Raw genomic sequence first — 17,500 nt, 5'->3', positions numbered from 1 at the left:
TAAGTTTACTTTATTCACTGCTTTATCACACTCTGCCAACCCTGATGTCCGAGCCGTGTCTGAATCCTGGTTTAGGAATGCCCAACATTTTCCAACAAGATAGAACTGCCAAAGGGGGCGGAGTTGCAATCTACTGCAGAGAGAGCCTGCAGAGTTCTGTCCTACTATCCAGGTCTGTGCCCAAACAATTTGAGCTTCTACTTCTAAAAATCCACCTTTCCAGAAACAAGTCTCTCACCGTTGCCGCTTGTTATAGACCCCCCTCAGCCCCCAGATGTGCCCTGGACACCACATGTGAATTGATTCCCCCCCCATCTATCTTCAGAGTTCGTACTGTTAGGTGACCTAAACTGGGATATGCTTAACACAATCTCACACAAATTATCAAGGAATTTACCAGGTACAACCCTAAATCCATAACCATGGGCACCCTCATAGATATCATCCTGACCAACTTGCCCTCTAAATACACCTCTGCTGCCTTCAACCAGGATCTCAGCGATCACTGCCTCATTGCCTGCGTCCGTGGTCAAACGACCACCCCTCATCACTGTTAAACGCTCCCTAAAACACTTCAGCGTGCAGGCCTTTCTAATCGACCTGGCCCAGATATCCTGGTAGGATAATGACCTCATTCCATCAGTAGAGGATGCCTGCTCTTTAAAAGTGCTTTCCTCACCATCTTAAATAAGCCCCCCAACAGATGGTTCACTTGACTGCCCTTGACCAGCACAACAACATCCTGTGGCATTCTGCATTAGCATCGAATAGCCAACAATATGCAACTTTTCAGGGAAGTCAGGAACCAATATACACAGGCTAGCTAAGGCTTTTTCAAACAGAAATCTGCATCCTGTAGCACTAATTCCAAAACGTTTAGGGACTCTGTAAAGTCCCAAAACTGGATCCCTACAAATCAGCAGGACTAGACAATCTGAACCCTCTCTTTCTAAAATTATCCGCTGAAATTGTTGCAACCCCTATTACTAGCCTGTTCAACCTCTCTTTTGTATCGTCTGAGATCCCCAAAGATTGGAAAGCCGCGGTCATCCCTCTCTTCAAAGGGGGAGACACTCTAGACCCAAACTGTTATAGACCTATATCCATCCTGCCCTGCCCTTCTAAAATCTTCTAAAACCAAGTTAACAAACAGATCACCGACCAGTTCGAATCCCACCGTACCTTCTCCACTATGCAATCTGGTTTCCGAGCTGGTCATGGGTGCACCTCAGTCACGCTCCAGGTCCTAAACGATATAATATCCGCCATCGATAAAAGACAGTACTGTGCAGCCGTCTTCATCAACCTGGGCAAGGCTTTCGACTCTGTCAATCACCGCATTCTTATTGGCAGACACAACAGCCTGGATTTCTCAAATGATTGCCTCGCCTGGTTCACCAACTACTTCTCTGATAGAGTTCAGTGTGTCAAATCGGAGGGCCTGTTGTCCGGACCTCTGGCGATCTCTATGGAGGTGCCACAGGGTTCAATTCTCAGGCCGACTCTTTTCTCTGTATACATCAATGATGTCGCTCTTGCTGCTGGTGATTACCTGATCCACCTCTACTCAGACGATACCATTCTGTATACATCTGGCCCTTCTTTCGACACTGTGTTAACAAACCTCCAAATGAGCTTCAATGCCATACAACTCTCCTTCCGTGGCCTACAACTGCTTTAAAATGCTAGTAAAACCAAATGCATGCTCTTTAACCGTTCGCTGCCCGCACCCGCCCACCCGACTAGCATCACTACTCTGGACGGTTCTGATTTAGAATACGTATTTGTAGTTGTCCACATATTCTAGGTGTCTGGCTAGACTGTAAACTGTCCTTCCAGACTCACATTAAGCATCTCAAATCCAAAATTAAATCTAGAATCAGCTTCCTATTTCGCAACAAAGCTTTCTTCACTCATGCTGCCAAACATACCCTCGTAAAACTGACTATTCTACCAATCCTTGACTTTGGCGATTTACAAAGACATTTACAAAATAGCCTCCAACACTCTACACAGCAAACTGGATGTAGTCTATCCGTTTTGTCACCAAAGCCCCATATACTACCCACCACTGTGACATGTATGCTCTCGTTGGCTGGCCCTCGCTTCATACTCGTCGCCAAACCCACTGGCTCCAGGTCATCTATAAGTCTATGCTAGGTAAAGCCCCACCTTATCTCAGCTCACTGGTCACCATAGCAGCACCCACCCGTAGCACACACTCTAGCAGGTACAGTGCCTTGCGAAAGTATTCGGCACCCTTGAACTTTGCGACCTTTTGCCACATTTCAGGCTTCAAACATAAAGATATAAAACTTTATTTTTTTGTGAAGAATCAACAACAAGTGGGACACAATCATGAAGTGGAACAACATTTATTGGATATTTCAAACTTTTTTAACAAATCAAAAACTGAAAAATTGGGCGTGCAAAATTATTCAGCCCCTTTACTTTCAGTGCAGCAAACTCTCTCCAGAAGTTCAGTGAGGATCTCTGAATGATCCAATGTTGACCTAAATGACTAATGATGATAAATACAATCCACCTGTGTCTAATCAAGTCTCCGTATAAATGCACCTGCACTGTGATAGTCTCAGAGGTCCGTTAAAAGCGCAGAGAGCATCATGAAAAACAAGGAACACACCAGGCAGGTCCGAGATACTGTTGTGAAGATGTTTAAAGCAGGATTTGGATACAAAAATATGTCCCAAGCTTTAAACATCCCAAGGAGCACTGTGCAAGCGATAATATTGAAATGGAAGGAGTATCAGACCACTGCAAATCTACCAAGACCTGGCCGTCCCTCTAAACTTTCAGCTCATACAAGGAGAAGACTGATCAGAGATGCAGCCAAGAGGCCCATGATCACTCTGGATGAACTGCAGAGATCTACAGCTGAGGTGGGAGACTCTGTCCATAGGACAACAATCAGTCGTATATTGCACAAATCTGGACTTTATGGAAGAGTGGCAAGAAGAAAGCCATTTCTTAAAGATATCCATAAAAAGTGTAGTTTAAAGTTTGCCACAAGCCACCTGGGAGACACACCAAACATGTGGAAGAAGGTGCTCTGGTCAGATGAAACCAAAATTGAACTTTTTGGCAACAATGCAAAACGTTATGTTTGGCGTAAAAGCAACACAGCTCATCACCCTGAACACACCATCCCCACTGTCAAACATGGTGGTGGCAGCATCATGGTTTGGTGTCCTGATTTTCTTCAGCAGGGACAGGGAAGATGGTTAAAATTGATGGGAAGATGGATGGAGCCAAATACAGGACCATTCTGGAAGAAAACCTGATGGAGTCTGCAAAAGACCTGAGACTGGGATGGAGATTTTTCTTCCAACAAGACAATGATCCAAAACATAAAGCAAAATCTACAATGGAATGGTTCAAAAATAAACATATCCAGGTGTTAGAATGGCCAAGGCAAAGTCCAGACCTGAATCCAATCGAGAATCTGTGGAAAGAACTGAAAACTGCTGTTCACAAATGCTCTCCATCCAACCTCACTGAGCTCGAGCTGTTTTGTAAGGAGGAATGGGAAAAAAATTCAGTCTCTCGATGTGCAAAACTGATAGAGACATACCCCAAGCGACTTACAGCTGTAATCGCAGCAAAAGGTGGCGCTACAAAGTATTAACTTAAGGGGCTGAATCATTTTGCACGCCCAATTTTTCAGTTTTTGATTTGTTAAAAAAGTTTGAAATATCCAATAAATGTCGTTCCACTTCATGATTGTGTCCCACTTGTTGTTGATTCTTCACAAAAGAGTACAGTTTTATATCTTCATGTTTGAAGCCTGAAATGTGGCAAAAGGTCGCAAAGTTCAAGGGGGCCGAATACTTTCGCAAGGCACTGTATATTTCACTGGTCATCCTCAAAGCCAACACTCCCTTTGGCCGCCTTTCCTTCCAGTTCTCTGCTGCCAATGACTGGAACGAATTGCAAAAATCACTGAAGCTGGAGACTCATATCTCCCTTTAATCCAAAGGTCAAAGTTCCAAGTTGCTCCAAACATTAAACGCTCACTCCCCCTAGTGGCTACAGGTTATCTACAAGTCTATGCTAGGTAAAGCCTAGTGGCTACAGGTTATCTACAGGTCTATGCTAGGTAAAGCCTAGTGGCTACAGGTTATCTACAAGTCTATGCTAGGTAAAGCCTAGTGGTCAGTTTTGAATGCATTTCCCAGTTCCCAGTTCCCAACAGATGTCCAATTTCAAAGTCAATCTTGAGCGATCTGGATGTGTTTAGTGTGTTCTGTCTGTGTGTGTGTGTGTGTGTGTGTGTGTGTGTGTGTGTGTGTGTGTACCTGCCACTGCACCAGAACAGAGGTAGTAGTAGAGGGTTTCACTGATACTATCACTGGAGCCTCCTCGGGAACTATACAGATGGACAGATGGAAAGAAAATGGAAAAATCTTAATTTGGACAATATAAAACAGAGTAATTTTCCTCCCTCCCTCCCTCCCTCCCTCCCTCCCTCCCTCCCCTCCCTCCCTCCCTCCCTCCCTCCCTCCCTCCCTCCTTCCTGTCTCCTACCATCCTGTAGTGTGATAACAGCCTCCGTCTCTTTGCTGTAGTTGCTGTCTCCTACATCGTTGGTTGCCAGCATCCTCAGCTTGTACGACGTGAAGGGTTTCAGTCTGTAAAACACATAAACTTAACAGTCACATAGAATATTCTCCTGTAGAAGCGGGAGTCAGGTCTATCAATCAAATCAAATCCAATTGTATTGGTCACGTACACATGGTTAGCAGATGTTAATGCGAGTGTAGCGAAATACACACAAATCTAAAGGGATGGAATAAGAATATGTACATATAAATATATGGATGAGCGATGGTCGAGCGGCAAGATGCAGTAGATGGTATAGATGGCCTGGCTAGGGCCCAACCAGAAAGACAGAGAGAGACAGAGAGACAGAGACAGAGACAGAGACAGAGACAGAGACAGAGAGAGAGAGAGAGAGAGACAGAGAGAGAGAGAGAGAGAGAGACAGAGACAGAGACAGAGAGACAGAGAGCCAGAGAGAGAGAGAGAGAGAGAGAGAGAGAGAGAGAGAGACAGAGACAGAGAGAGAGACAGAGAGAGAGTTGAACCTGGAGAAGAGTCCCCTAATCAAGCTGGTCCTGGGGCTCCGTTCACAGGACAGCAACACAATTAGACCCAAACAAATCATGAGAACACAAAAAGATAATTACTTGACACATTGGAAAGAATTAACAAACATAGCAAACTAGAATGCTATTTGGCCCTAAATAGAGAGACATATTTCCCTCAGGTTACACAGACCCAGAAATAAATTGTAAACATATCCAATTTTGATGCATTTTGATATCTACTGGATGAAATACCAGTGTGCATCACAGCAGCAAGATTTGTGACCTGTTGCCACAAGAAAACGGCAACCAGTGAAGAACAAACACCATTGTAAATACAACATATATTTATTCTTATTTATTTTCCCTTTTGTACTTTAACTATTTGCACATCATTACAACACTGTATATAGACATAATATGACATTTGAAATGTCTTTATTCTTTTGGAACTTCTGTCAGTGTAATGTTTACTGTTCATTTTTATTGTTTATTTCACTTTTGTATATTATCTACTTCACTTGCTTTGGCAATGTTAACACATGTTTCCCATGCCAATAAAGCCCCTTGAATTGACTTTAATTGAGAGAGAGAGAGATTGTGTTGTGACTGTATGGTAATGTGATCGTGGAGGGGGACAGGAAGTGTTCCTGGGGAATTGTGGGTATCGTAGGAATACAACATCAAAGACAGCTGCCTCAGAGGGGGCGGCAGCAGCACTGGGCCTGGGGACTACGATGAAAACAACCATTAGGGATAAATAATGTGTGTGTGTGTGTGTGTGTGTGTCTGCGTGTGTGTAATCTGGAGTAGTCTAAATCCCTGTGAACTAAAGCAATCAACAACATAAACTACAACAGCAAAAAGAGAGAGGGAGAGAGAGAGAGGGAGGGAGAGAGAGAGAGACAGAGACAGAGAGGGAGAGAGAGAGAGAGAGAGAGAGAGAGAGAGAGAGACAGAGAGAGAGAGAGAGAGAGAGGGGGGGAGAGAGAGGTAGAGAGAGAGAGAGGTAGAGAGAGAGGTAGATAGATCTTATGATTTCCTTCCTCCATCTCTCTATCTGTGTCTCTCTCTGTGTCTCTCTCTCGCTGTGTCTCTATCTCTGTGTCTCTCTCTCTGCGTCTCTCTCTCTCTCTCTGTGTCTTTCTCTGTGTGTCTCTCTGTGTGTCTCTCTGTGTCTCTCTCTCTGTGTCTCTGTCTTTGTCTGTGTCTCTCTCTGTGTCTCTTTCTGTGTCTCTCTTTCTGTGTGTTTCTCTCAGTGTCTCTCTCTCTCTGTGTGTCCCTCTCTCTGTCTCTCTCTGTGTCTCTCCCTCTCTGTGTCTTTCTCTGTGTGTCTCTCTGTGTCTCTCTGTCTCTCTCTCTCTCTCTCTCTCTCTTCCCCCCCGTTGTTTCAGAGGCCTGGAGGAAACAGCCAGCGCAGATTCCTTCAATCCAAAGCCTACATGTAAAGAATATTAAAGAACGCATCAATGATTTGTATTTCCTGCAACTCTCTGAATCCGTAACGGCATGGGAACGGCCTGTGTCTAACACTTTGTGAAACCAGTTAGCGATGCCGCAACAGTCTAAAGGCTTTTCCCCATAAAACTTTCTAAATGAAAATCTTAACTACAAAGTCGGCTCATCTACAAAGTACAGCGATCTCCATGGTAAGTTTCCAGAAAAAAAACAGCCAGCCAAACATCAGTCTTCTGAGGTGCAACAACTGAAATGATAGAACTACTACACTTCCAAAGGCTGTTGATCCTGATGTGGTTTAAACATGTAAGACCTAGAACATCCAATCTAGTTGTTTTTCTATAACAACGGTTACCATGGAGATCACTGTACTTTTACCAAAAAGGTAAATATATATAGATATTCTACAGTGAAAACCTAGAGAAAAGACAATGAAACCTGGAGAAGATAAATGAGAAACAAGTGTTTTTTTGTGTGTTATTAAATAAATGTAGTTGAGTTTTGAGTCGATTTTTCTACCTACCTGCCACAGTGACTGATGGACCAAAACGTTTGTTTTTTAGGTCCTATTCATAAACCATGTCGTTCCAAAACCACACACAGGTATTTGTTTACACTTTGTTCAGTCATGTTACCTCATTAATTAGCTAGCTAGCTAACAACCTGGTTACTTTACCAGCATATCTTGTTCAGTCATGTTACCTCATTAATTAGCTAGCTAGCTAACAACCTGGTTGCTTTACCAGTATATCTTGTTCAGTCATGTTACCTCATTAATTAGCTAACTAGCTAACAACCTGGTTGCTTTACCAGTATATCTTGTTCAGTCATGTTACCTCATTAATTAGCTAGCTAGCTAACAACCTGGTTACTTTACCAGCATATCTTGTTCAGTCATGTTACCTCATTAATTAGCTAGCTAGCTAACAACCTGGTTACTTTACCAGCATATCTTGTTCAGTCATGTTACCTCATTAATTAGCTAGCTAGCTAACAACCTGGTTACTTTACCAGTATATCTTGTTCAGTCATGGTACCTCATTAATTAGCTAGCTAGCTAACAATCTGGTTACTTTACCAGTATATCTTGTTCAGTCATGGTACCTCATTAATTAGCTAGCTAGCTAACAACCTGCTTACTTTACCAGCATATCTTGTTCAGTCATGGTACCTCATTAATTAGCTTGTTCAGCATGTTACCTCATTAACAACCTGGTTACTTTACCAGCATATCTTGTTCAGTCATGTTACCTCATTAATTAGCTAGCTAGCTAACAACCTGGTTACTTTACCAGCATATCTTGTTCAGTCATGTTACCTCATTAATTAGCTAGCTAGCTAACAACCTGGTTACTTTACCAGTATATCTAAACATCACGGAAAGAGAGGAAAAAGGGAGATCAATGATCACAACAACAAATGAACGACTGATCTCATGTCATCAGTCACAAGAGAAAGAGACGGTGTAGAATTTTGGATGTCGCTTTTACACAATGTAGAAACCTAGTAATCCACTTTGTCATTTCAATGTTTTATATAATATAATAATAATATATAATATAATAATAATATATAATAATAATAATAATAATATATAATAATAATATATAATAATAATAATATATAATAATAATATATAATATAATAATAATATATAATAATAATAATATAATAATAATATATAATAATAATAATATATAATAATAATAATATATAATATAATAATAATATATAATAATAATAATATATAATAATAATATATAATATAATAATAATAATATATATATAATAATAATAATAATATATAATATAATAATAATAATATAATATAATAATAATATATAATAATAATAATAATATATAATATAATAATAATATATAATATAATAATAATATATAATATAATAATAATAATATAATAACAATAATACTGTTTTATATCAACATTTTAGCATTTCATTATAAGCAAAATGTCTTTACAGGATTAAATATTTCAATTAAATGTTACACAACATGTGCTTCAAAAAATGAAAAGCCAACTGACATTTACTCCTGAAGTGTTGACCTGTTGCACCCTCTACAACCACTGTGATTATTATTATTTATTATTTATTTATTTGTATTTATTATTATTATTTGACCCTGCTGGTCATCTATAAACAGTTGAACATCTTGGCCATATCCTGTTATAATCTCCACCCGGCACAGCCAGAAGAGGACTGGCCACATAGCCTGGTTCCTCTCTAGGTTTTTTCCTATGTGCTAGCTAGTTACTCACTCACCGCTAGCGTAATGTTCCGGTTGGTAGCTAGCTAGCATTCACTCACTGCTAGCGTAACGTTCCTGGTCGGTAGCTAGCTAGCACTCACTCTCTGCTAGCGTAACGTTCTGGTCGGTAGCTAGCTAGCACTCACTAACTGCTAGCGTAATGTTCCGATCGGTAGCTAGCTAGCACTCACTCTCTGCTAGCGTAACGTTCTGGTCGGTAGCTAGCTAACACTCACTCTCTGCTAGCACCGTCATGAAAAAGGGCATGAGCGAAGCCCTAGAATTTGACATAGTGAGAATGCTGTGGAACAGACAATTTTGAAAAGTCCTACTTTTCTTAAATTTAGTTTGGTAATTCATGAAAATTGCGTTTGAAAACGTTTTTTTTTGCTTTGGGGTAACCTAGGTAACCACAGGTTGTTTTCCCCACAGGCAGGCATTCTATCCAATACTGACTGGGACTATATATGCTATATCTCAATCAATAAAAAAATACAAAATATTCTGGTGCTCCTAGACTTAATGTTGTGCACATACATTTTTTAAAGTTAGGAGCACCAGCTCCAGTTAGGAGCACCAGTGCTAGTTAGGAGCACCAGTGCTAGTTAGGAGCACCAGTGCTAATTAGGAGCACCAGTGCCAGTTAGGAGCACCAGTGCTAGTTAGGAGCACCAGTGTTAATTAGGAGCACTAGTGCCAATTAGGAGCACCAGTGCCAATTAGGAGCACCAGTGCTAATTAGGAGCACTAGTGCCAATTAGGAGCACCAGTGCCAATTAGGAGCACTAGTGCCAATTAGGAGCACCAGTGCCAATTAGGAGCACCAGTGACAGTGTTACGTTCCCCAGTTTATGTGTTGTAGTTTGTGTTTGTGCATGTGTTTATTTCAGGAAATGGCTTCCGGAAATCCTTCAAGCAGCTGATTGGTCGACTCCAGGGCTAATTGGAGAGCTGACCCCGCCCCCTCGTCAAGACGCAGCTGTCTCCAATTAACCATTCCCTCAGACGCTATATAAAAGCCAGTGTTCTGTTCAGGAGCGAGATCTTTTTGTAGAGAGATTTGCTGGGAGGTCATTGCAGAGTTTTTGCTAGAGAGATTTTGATAGAGGTTGATTTTGCTGGGAGTTCATTGCTGAGAGTTGGTATGTTTTGTGAGTTTGTTGCTCAGATAGAGCTTATTTTGATGTCCTTTGTTTCTTAGTTTGTTTGTGAAATTGTTTAATATTCTGTTTCATTTGTTCCCAGGGGGGAAGGGGAAGGCACCTAGGGAGTGCTTAGGCAAGAGGCCCGCGGGCATACATATACCCGTAGCATATTCGCTGTCTAGGCACACTAGGTAAGACCTGGGCGGACCACCCCCTGTATTTTGGTTAGGGCACCAGGTGGTGCTAAATTAGGTAAGTATTGGTTAGGCAGGTAAGATAGGAGAGGGGGCTTTGAGATTTACTTTCTTTGCTTTGGTTCCGTCCAGCCCCTTTTCCCCATATTACCGTGTAAAGGAATAAAGTCCTTGTAAACGGTACCACATTCTGCCTGTTGTGATTCTTACTCGCACCTACAGTCCATACCTTTTTCGCTTCACGGAGAGTTTAGTTGTAGCAGGGTGTTGCGTTCCCTCTTCATAGAGGCGTGCGTAACAACAGTTAGGAGCACCAGCGCCAGTTAGGAGCACCAGTGACAGTTAGGAGCACCAGCGCCAGTTAGGAGCACCAGTGCTACCAATAACAAAAAAAAGTTTATTTGTAGCACTGGTTTCAGTTGTTTTGTGGTTGTGTGGTGGTCATGGTTACCTCTCTACGGTCCAGGCTGTGTAATTGTGTGGTATATCAGCAGAGTGACTGGTCCAGTCTCCGGTCGGAAGCTCTCTGGTTTGCAGGCAGTAGTACCGTAGGGGGGAGGAGCCTGTCATCCCGGCAACCCAGTGGAGGCGGAGCCTACGAGATTGGACCTCCCCCTGGGGGACGGACAACTTCCTGGGGGGAGAGGGACGCTCTGGAGGGGGGAGAGAGAGGTAGAGAGACAGAGACAGAGAGAAAATAGGGAGAGAGAGAGAGAGAGAGAGACAGAGACAGAGAGAGAGAGAGAAATAGGGGGAGAGAGAGAGAGAGACAGAGAGAGAGACAGAGACAGAGACAGAGAGACAGAGACAGAGAGAGAAATAGGGAGAGAGAGAGAGAGAGAAATAGGGAGAGAGACAGAGACAGAGAGAGAAATAGGGAGAGGTAGAGATTTAACTGGCCATGTAAATGAAGTCTATTGAACTGAGAGACAGAGAGAGGTATTATTCAGTGATCTCCATAGTCCGTTGATCCTTCAGCTTGTGTCTAAGCCCCCAACAGAGCAGAACTCTATCAGTTCAGCTGGTAGTATCATGGAACAACAGAGCTTTGAGTCACACCACACTATAACCAATGGTGTTTGTGTGTTACCATATCAGTGTGTATCCAGCTGGCACATTTGGTTCCTTAGAAGTTGTGGGAACCCAGTCTGTGGCATTGTGTTGTGTCATAGATAGAAGACACAACGCCACAGATGATGTCATAGATAGATGACACAACACCACAGATGATGTCATAGATAGATGACACAACGCCGCAGATGATGTCATAGATAGATGACACAACGCCGCAGATGATGTCATAGATAGATGACACAACGCCGCAGATGATGTCATAGATAGATGACACAACACAACACCACAGATGATGTCATAGATAGATGACACAACGCCGCAGATGATGTCATAGATAGATGACACAACACAACGCCACAGATGATGTCATAGATAGAAGACACGACACAACACCACAGATGATGTCATAGATAGATGACACAACACAACGCCACAGATGATGTCATAGATAGCTGGCACATTTGGTTCCTTGGAAGTTGTGAGAAACCAGTCTGTGGCATAGATAGATGATAGATGACACAACACAACGCCACAGATTATGTCATAGATGACACAACACAATGTCACAGATGATGTCATAGATAGATGACACGACATAACGCCACAGATGATGTCATAGATAGATGACACAACACAATGCCACAGATGATGTCATAGATAGATGACACGAAACAATGTCACAGATGATGTCATAGATAGATGACACGACACAACGCCACAGATGATGTCATAGATAGATGACACAACACAACGTCACAGATGATGTCATAGATAGATGACATAACGCCACAGATGATGTCATAGATAGATGACACGACACAACACCACAGATGATGTCATAGATAGATGACACAACACAATGCCACAGATGATGTCATAGATAGATGACACGAAACAATGTCACAGATGATGTCATAGATAGATGACACAACACAATGTCACAGATGATGTCATAGATAGATGACACAACACAACGTCACAGATGATGTCATAGATAGATGACATAACGCCACAGATGATGTCATAGATAGATGACACGACACAACGCCACAGATTATGTCATAGATAGATGACACAACACAATGTCACAGATGATGTCATAGATAGATGACACGACGCCACAGATGATGTCATAGATAGATGACACAACACAATGCCACAGATGTCTCAAGTTTTGAGGGAGCGTGTAATTGGCCTGCTAACTACAGGAATGTACACCAGAGCTGTTGTCAGAGAATTGAATGTTAGTTTCCAAACCATAAGCCGCCTCCAACGTCATTTTAGAGAATTTGGCAGTACATTCAACTGGCCTCACAACCACAGACCACGTGTATGGCGTTGTGTGGGCGAGCGGTTTGCTGATGTCAACGTTGTGAACAGAGTTCCCCATGGTAGCAGTGTGGTTATGGTATGGTCAGGCATAAGCTACGGACAACGAACACAATTACATTTTGTCAATGGCAATTTGATGGTACAGAGATACCGTGACGAAATCCTGAGGCCCATTGTCGTGCCATTCATCCGCCCCCATCACCTCATGTTTCAGCATGATAATGCACGGCCCCATGTCACAAGGATCTGTACACAATTCCTGGAAGCTGAAAATGTACCAGTTATTCCACGGCCTGCAGACTCACCAGACATATCACCCATTGAGCATGTTTGGGATGCTCTGTATCGACTTGTACGACAGTGTGTTCCAGGTCCCTCCAATTTCCAGCTACTTCTCACAGCCATTGAAGAATAGTTCATATTGGTCCTGGTGTTCATATTGGTCCTGGTGTTCATATTGGTCCTGGTGTTCATATTGGTCCTGGTGTTCATATTGGTCCTGGTGTTCATATTGTGGTCCTGGTGTTCATATTGTGGTCCTGGTGTTCATATTGGTCCTGGTGTTCATATTGTGGTCCTGGTGTTCATATTGTGGTCCTGGTGTTCATATTGATCCTGGTGTTCATATTGGTCCTGGTGTTCATATTGGTCCTGGTGTTCATATTGGCCCTGGTGTTCATATTGTGGTCCTGGTGTTCATATTGGTCCCGGTGTTCATATTGTGGTACTGGTGTTCATATTGTGATCCTGGTGTTCATATTGGTCCTGGTGTTCATATTGTGGTCCTGGTGTTCATATTGGTCCTGGTGTTTATATTGGTCCTGGTGTTCATATTGGTCCTGGTGTTCATATTGGTCCTGGTGTTCATATTGTGGTCCTGGTGTTCATATTGTGGTCCTGGTGTTCATATTGTGGTCCTGGTGTTCATATTGGTCCTGGTGTTCATATTGATCCTGGTGTTCATATTGGTCCTGGTGTTCATATTGTGGTCCTGGTGTTCATATTGGTCCTGGTGTTCATATTGGTCCTGGTGTTCATATTGGTCCTGGTGTTCATATTGTGGTCCTGGTGTTCATATTGGTCCTGGTGTTCATGTTGGTCCTGGTGTTCATATTGTGGTCCTGGTGTTCATATTGTGGTCCTGGTGTTCATATTGGTCCTGGTGTTCATATTGCTCCTGGTGTTCATATTGGTCCTGGTGTTCATATTGGTCCTTGTTACGCACGCCTCTATGAAGAGGGAACGCAACACCCTGCTACAACTAAACTCTCCGTGAAGCGAAAAAGGTATGGACTGTAGGTGCGAGTAAGAATGACAACAGGCAGAATGTGGTACCGTTTACAAGGACTTTATTCTTTTACACTGTAATATGGGGAAAAGGGGCTGGACGGAACCAAAGCAAAGAAAGTAAATCTCAAAGCCCCCTCTCCTATCTTACCTGCCTACCCACTACTTACCTAATTTAGCACCACCTGGTGCCCTAACCAAAATACAGGGGGTGGTCCGCCCAGGTCTTACCTAGTGTGCCTAGACAGCGAATATGCTACGGGTATATGTATGCCCGCGGGCCTCTTGCCTAAGCACTCCCTAGGTGCCTTCCCCTTCCCCCCTGGGAACAAATGAAACAGAATATTAAACAATTTCACAAACAAACTAAGAAACAAAGGACATCAAAATAAGCTCTATCTGAGCAACAAACTCACAAAACATACCAACTCTCAGCAATGAACTCCCAGCAAAATCAACCTCTATCAAAATCTCTCTGCAATGACCTCCCAGAAAATCTCTCTTGACCTCCCAGCAAATCCCTCCCTCCTGAACAGAACACTGGCTTTTATATAGCTTCAGATTGAATGGGTAATTGGAGACAGCTGAGTCTTGACGAGGGGGCGGGGTCAGCTCTCCAATTAGCCATGGAGTCGACCAATCAGCTGCTTGAGGGATTTCAGGAAGCCATTTCCTGAAATAAACACATACAAATATACAAACTACAATACATCAACTGGGGAACGTAACAGTCCTGGTGTTCATATTGTGGTCCTGGTGTTCATATTGTGGTCCTGGTGTTCATATTGTGGTCCTGGTGTTCATATTGGTCCTAGTGTTCATATTGGTCCTGGTGTTCATATTGTGGTCCTGGTGTTCATATTGTGGTCCTGGTGTTCATATTGGTCCTAGTGTTCATATTGGTCCTGGTGTTCATATTGGTCCTGGTGTTCATATTGTGGTACTGGTGTTCATATTGGTCCTGGTGTTCATATTGGTCCTAGTGTTCATATTGGTCCTGGTGTTCATTTTTGTCCTGGTGTTCATATTATGGTACTGGTGTTCATATTGGTCCTGGTGTTCATATTGGTCCTGGTGTTCATATTGGTCCTGGTGTTCATATTGGTCCTAGTGTTCATATTGGTCCTAGTGTTCATATTGGTCCTGGTGTTCATATTGTGGTCCTGGTGTTCATATTGGTCCTCATATTGGTCCTGGTGTTCATATTGTGGTCCTGGTGTTCATATTGGTCCTGGTGTTCATATTGTGGTCCTGGTGTTCATATTGGTCCTGGTGTTCATATTGATCCTGGTGTTCATAAGAGACTCATGCCAAAGTGTTGTGTACACATGTGTTATTCAATTAGGAACTGTTAAAAGCTTCACCGTGCTCGCTCAGCAAATTGGCACAGGTAAATGTGGACACGCGCATGCACACACACACACACACACACACACACACACACACACACACACACACACACACACACACACACACACACACACACACACACACACACACACACACACACACACACACACACACACACACACACACACACACACACAGGGGGGACAGCAGTGTAATTGTTTAATTTCAGATCGTTATCGATCTGACTGGTAATAAAATCCTCATTGATTCTCTCTCAACTTCATTAATCTGTTCCCTCTCTCCCTCTCCCTCTCTCCTCCTCTCCTCCTCTCCCCTCTCAGTTTATAATGAGTAATGTAGCTCAGTTGGTAGAACAAGGTGCTATCTCAGTTTATAATGAGTAATGTAGTAATGTAGCTATCTCAGTTTATAATGAGTAATGTAGTAATGTAGCTATCTCAGTTTATAATGAGTAATGTAGTAATGTAGCTATCTCAGTTTATAATGAGTAATGTAGTAATGTAGCTATCTCAGTTTATAATGAGTAATGTAGTAATGAGTATCTCATTTATAATGTAATGTAAATGTAGCTATCTCAGTTTATAATGAGTAATGTAGTAATGTAGCTATCTCAGTTTATAATGAGTAATGTAGTAATGTAGCTATCTCAGTTTATAATGAGTAATGTAGTAATGTAGCTATCTCAGTTTATAATGAGTAATGTATCTCAGTTTATTATGAGTAATGCTTTATAATGTGAACTGTGTCTCTGTGTACTGTGTCTCTGTGTACTGTGTCTCTGTGTAATGTGTCTCTGTGTACTGTGTCTCTGTGTACTGTGGTGTGTGTGTCTCTGTGTCTCTGTGTACTGTGTCTCTGTGTACTGTGTCTCTGTGTAATGTGTCTCTGTGTACTGTGTCTCTGTGTACTGTGGTGTGTGTGTCTCTGTGTCTCTGTGACTTTGTGTCTCTGTGTACTGTGTCTCTGTGTACTGTGTCTCTGTGTACTGTGTCTCTGTGTACTGTGGTCTGTGTGTCTCTGTGTCCTGTGTCTATGTGTCTCTGTGTACTGTGTCTCTGTGTACTGTGTCTCTGTGTACTGTGTCTCTGTGTACTGTGGTGTGTGTGTCTCTGTGTCTCTGTGACTTTGTGTCTCTGTGTACTGTGTCCTGTGTGTCTGTGTCTCTGTGTACTGTGTCTCTGTGTACTGTGTCTCTGTTTACTGTGTCTCTGTGTACTGTGTCTCTGTGTACTGTGTCTCTGTGTACTGTGTCTCTGTGTACTGTGTCTCTGTGTACTGTGGTGTGCGTCTCTTACCTCGGTGGTGATAACTACAGCTTCCTCAGCTCTGTGTCTCTGTGTACTGTGTCTCTTACCTCTGTATTCGGTGGTGATAACTACAGCTTCCTCAGCTCTGTGTCTCTGTGTACTGTGTCTCTTACCTCTGTATTTGGTGGTGATAACTACAGCTTCCTCAGCTCTGTGTCTCTGTGTACTGTGCCTCTTACCTCTGTATTTGGTGGTGATAACTACAGCTTCCTCAGCTCTGTGTCTCTGTGTACTGTGTCTCTTACCTCTGCGTTCGGTGGTGATAACTACAGCTTCCTCAGCTCTGCCCCATCCCTGAGAGGTCCTAGCGGTCAACTTGAACACATAGGCCTGGTCTCCGGTCAAACCGCTGACTGTAAACTGACGCGCGGTCGACCCCACCTCCACCGTAGTGAACCGCATGGGGTCGCCGGCATCCAGACGGTACGCTATCTGATAACCTATGAGAGGGGGAAGAGGGAGGACGGCAGGGAGGAGGAGAGAGAAGTGAGGAGGAGGGAGGGAGGGAGGGGGGGAAGAGGGAGGACGGCGGGGAGGAGGAGAGAGAAGTGAGGAGGAGGGAGGGAGGGGGAAGAGGGAGGACGGCAGGGAGGAGGAGAGAGAAGTGAGGAGGAGGTAGGGAGGGGGAAGAGAGGGGTGGAGGGAGGAGAGGGAGAGGAGGAGGAGGAGGGAGGGGGAAGAGAGCGGTGGAGGGAGGAGAGGAGAGGGAGAGGAGGAGGGAGGGGGAAGAGAGGGGTGGAGGGAGGAGAGTGAGAGGAGGAGGAGGAGGAGGGAGGGGGAAGAGAGGGGTGGAGGGAGGAGAGACAGAGAGTTAAAGAGACAAAGTTACTTTATGTAGAATCCTGGTGTTCTGGTGAGGGCGTTTGTGGGTTTTGGGGGGAGGGTGGTTGTTCTAGTGTGTGTGTGTGTGTGTGTGTGTGTGTGTGTGTGTGTGTGTGTGTGTGTGTGTGTGTGTGTGT

General features: G+C 43.3%; 1 protein-coding gene across 1 annotated transcript in view; it reads right to left on the bottom strand.

The window, feature by feature from the left end:
- The window catches only part of LOC135570746 (protein sidekick-1-like), a gene marked incomplete at its 5' end in the record, with an annotated part of 232,699 nt that overhangs the window by 51,591 nt on the left and 163,608 nt on the right, over positions 1-17,500 (bottom strand). Inside the window, 4 exon segments of the mRNA XM_065016697.1 lie at positions 4,317-4,387; positions 4,546-4,649; positions 10,622-10,823; positions 16,787-16,981. Coding sequence (XP_064872769.1) covers positions 4,317-4,387; positions 4,546-4,649; positions 10,622-10,823; positions 16,787-16,981 — 572 coding nt within the window.

Source organism: Oncorhynchus nerka, unplaced genomic scaffold, assembly GCF_034236695.1.
Source record: "Oncorhynchus nerka isolate Pitt River unplaced genomic scaffold, Oner_Uvic_2.0 unplaced_scaffold_906, whole genome shotgun sequence".
NCBI classification, from domain to species: domain Eukaryota; kingdom Metazoa; phylum Chordata; class Actinopteri; order Salmoniformes; family Salmonidae; genus Oncorhynchus; species Oncorhynchus nerka.
Note: the sequence above shows the minus strand (reverse complement) of the source record. Positions and strands in the feature narration are given on the sequence as shown.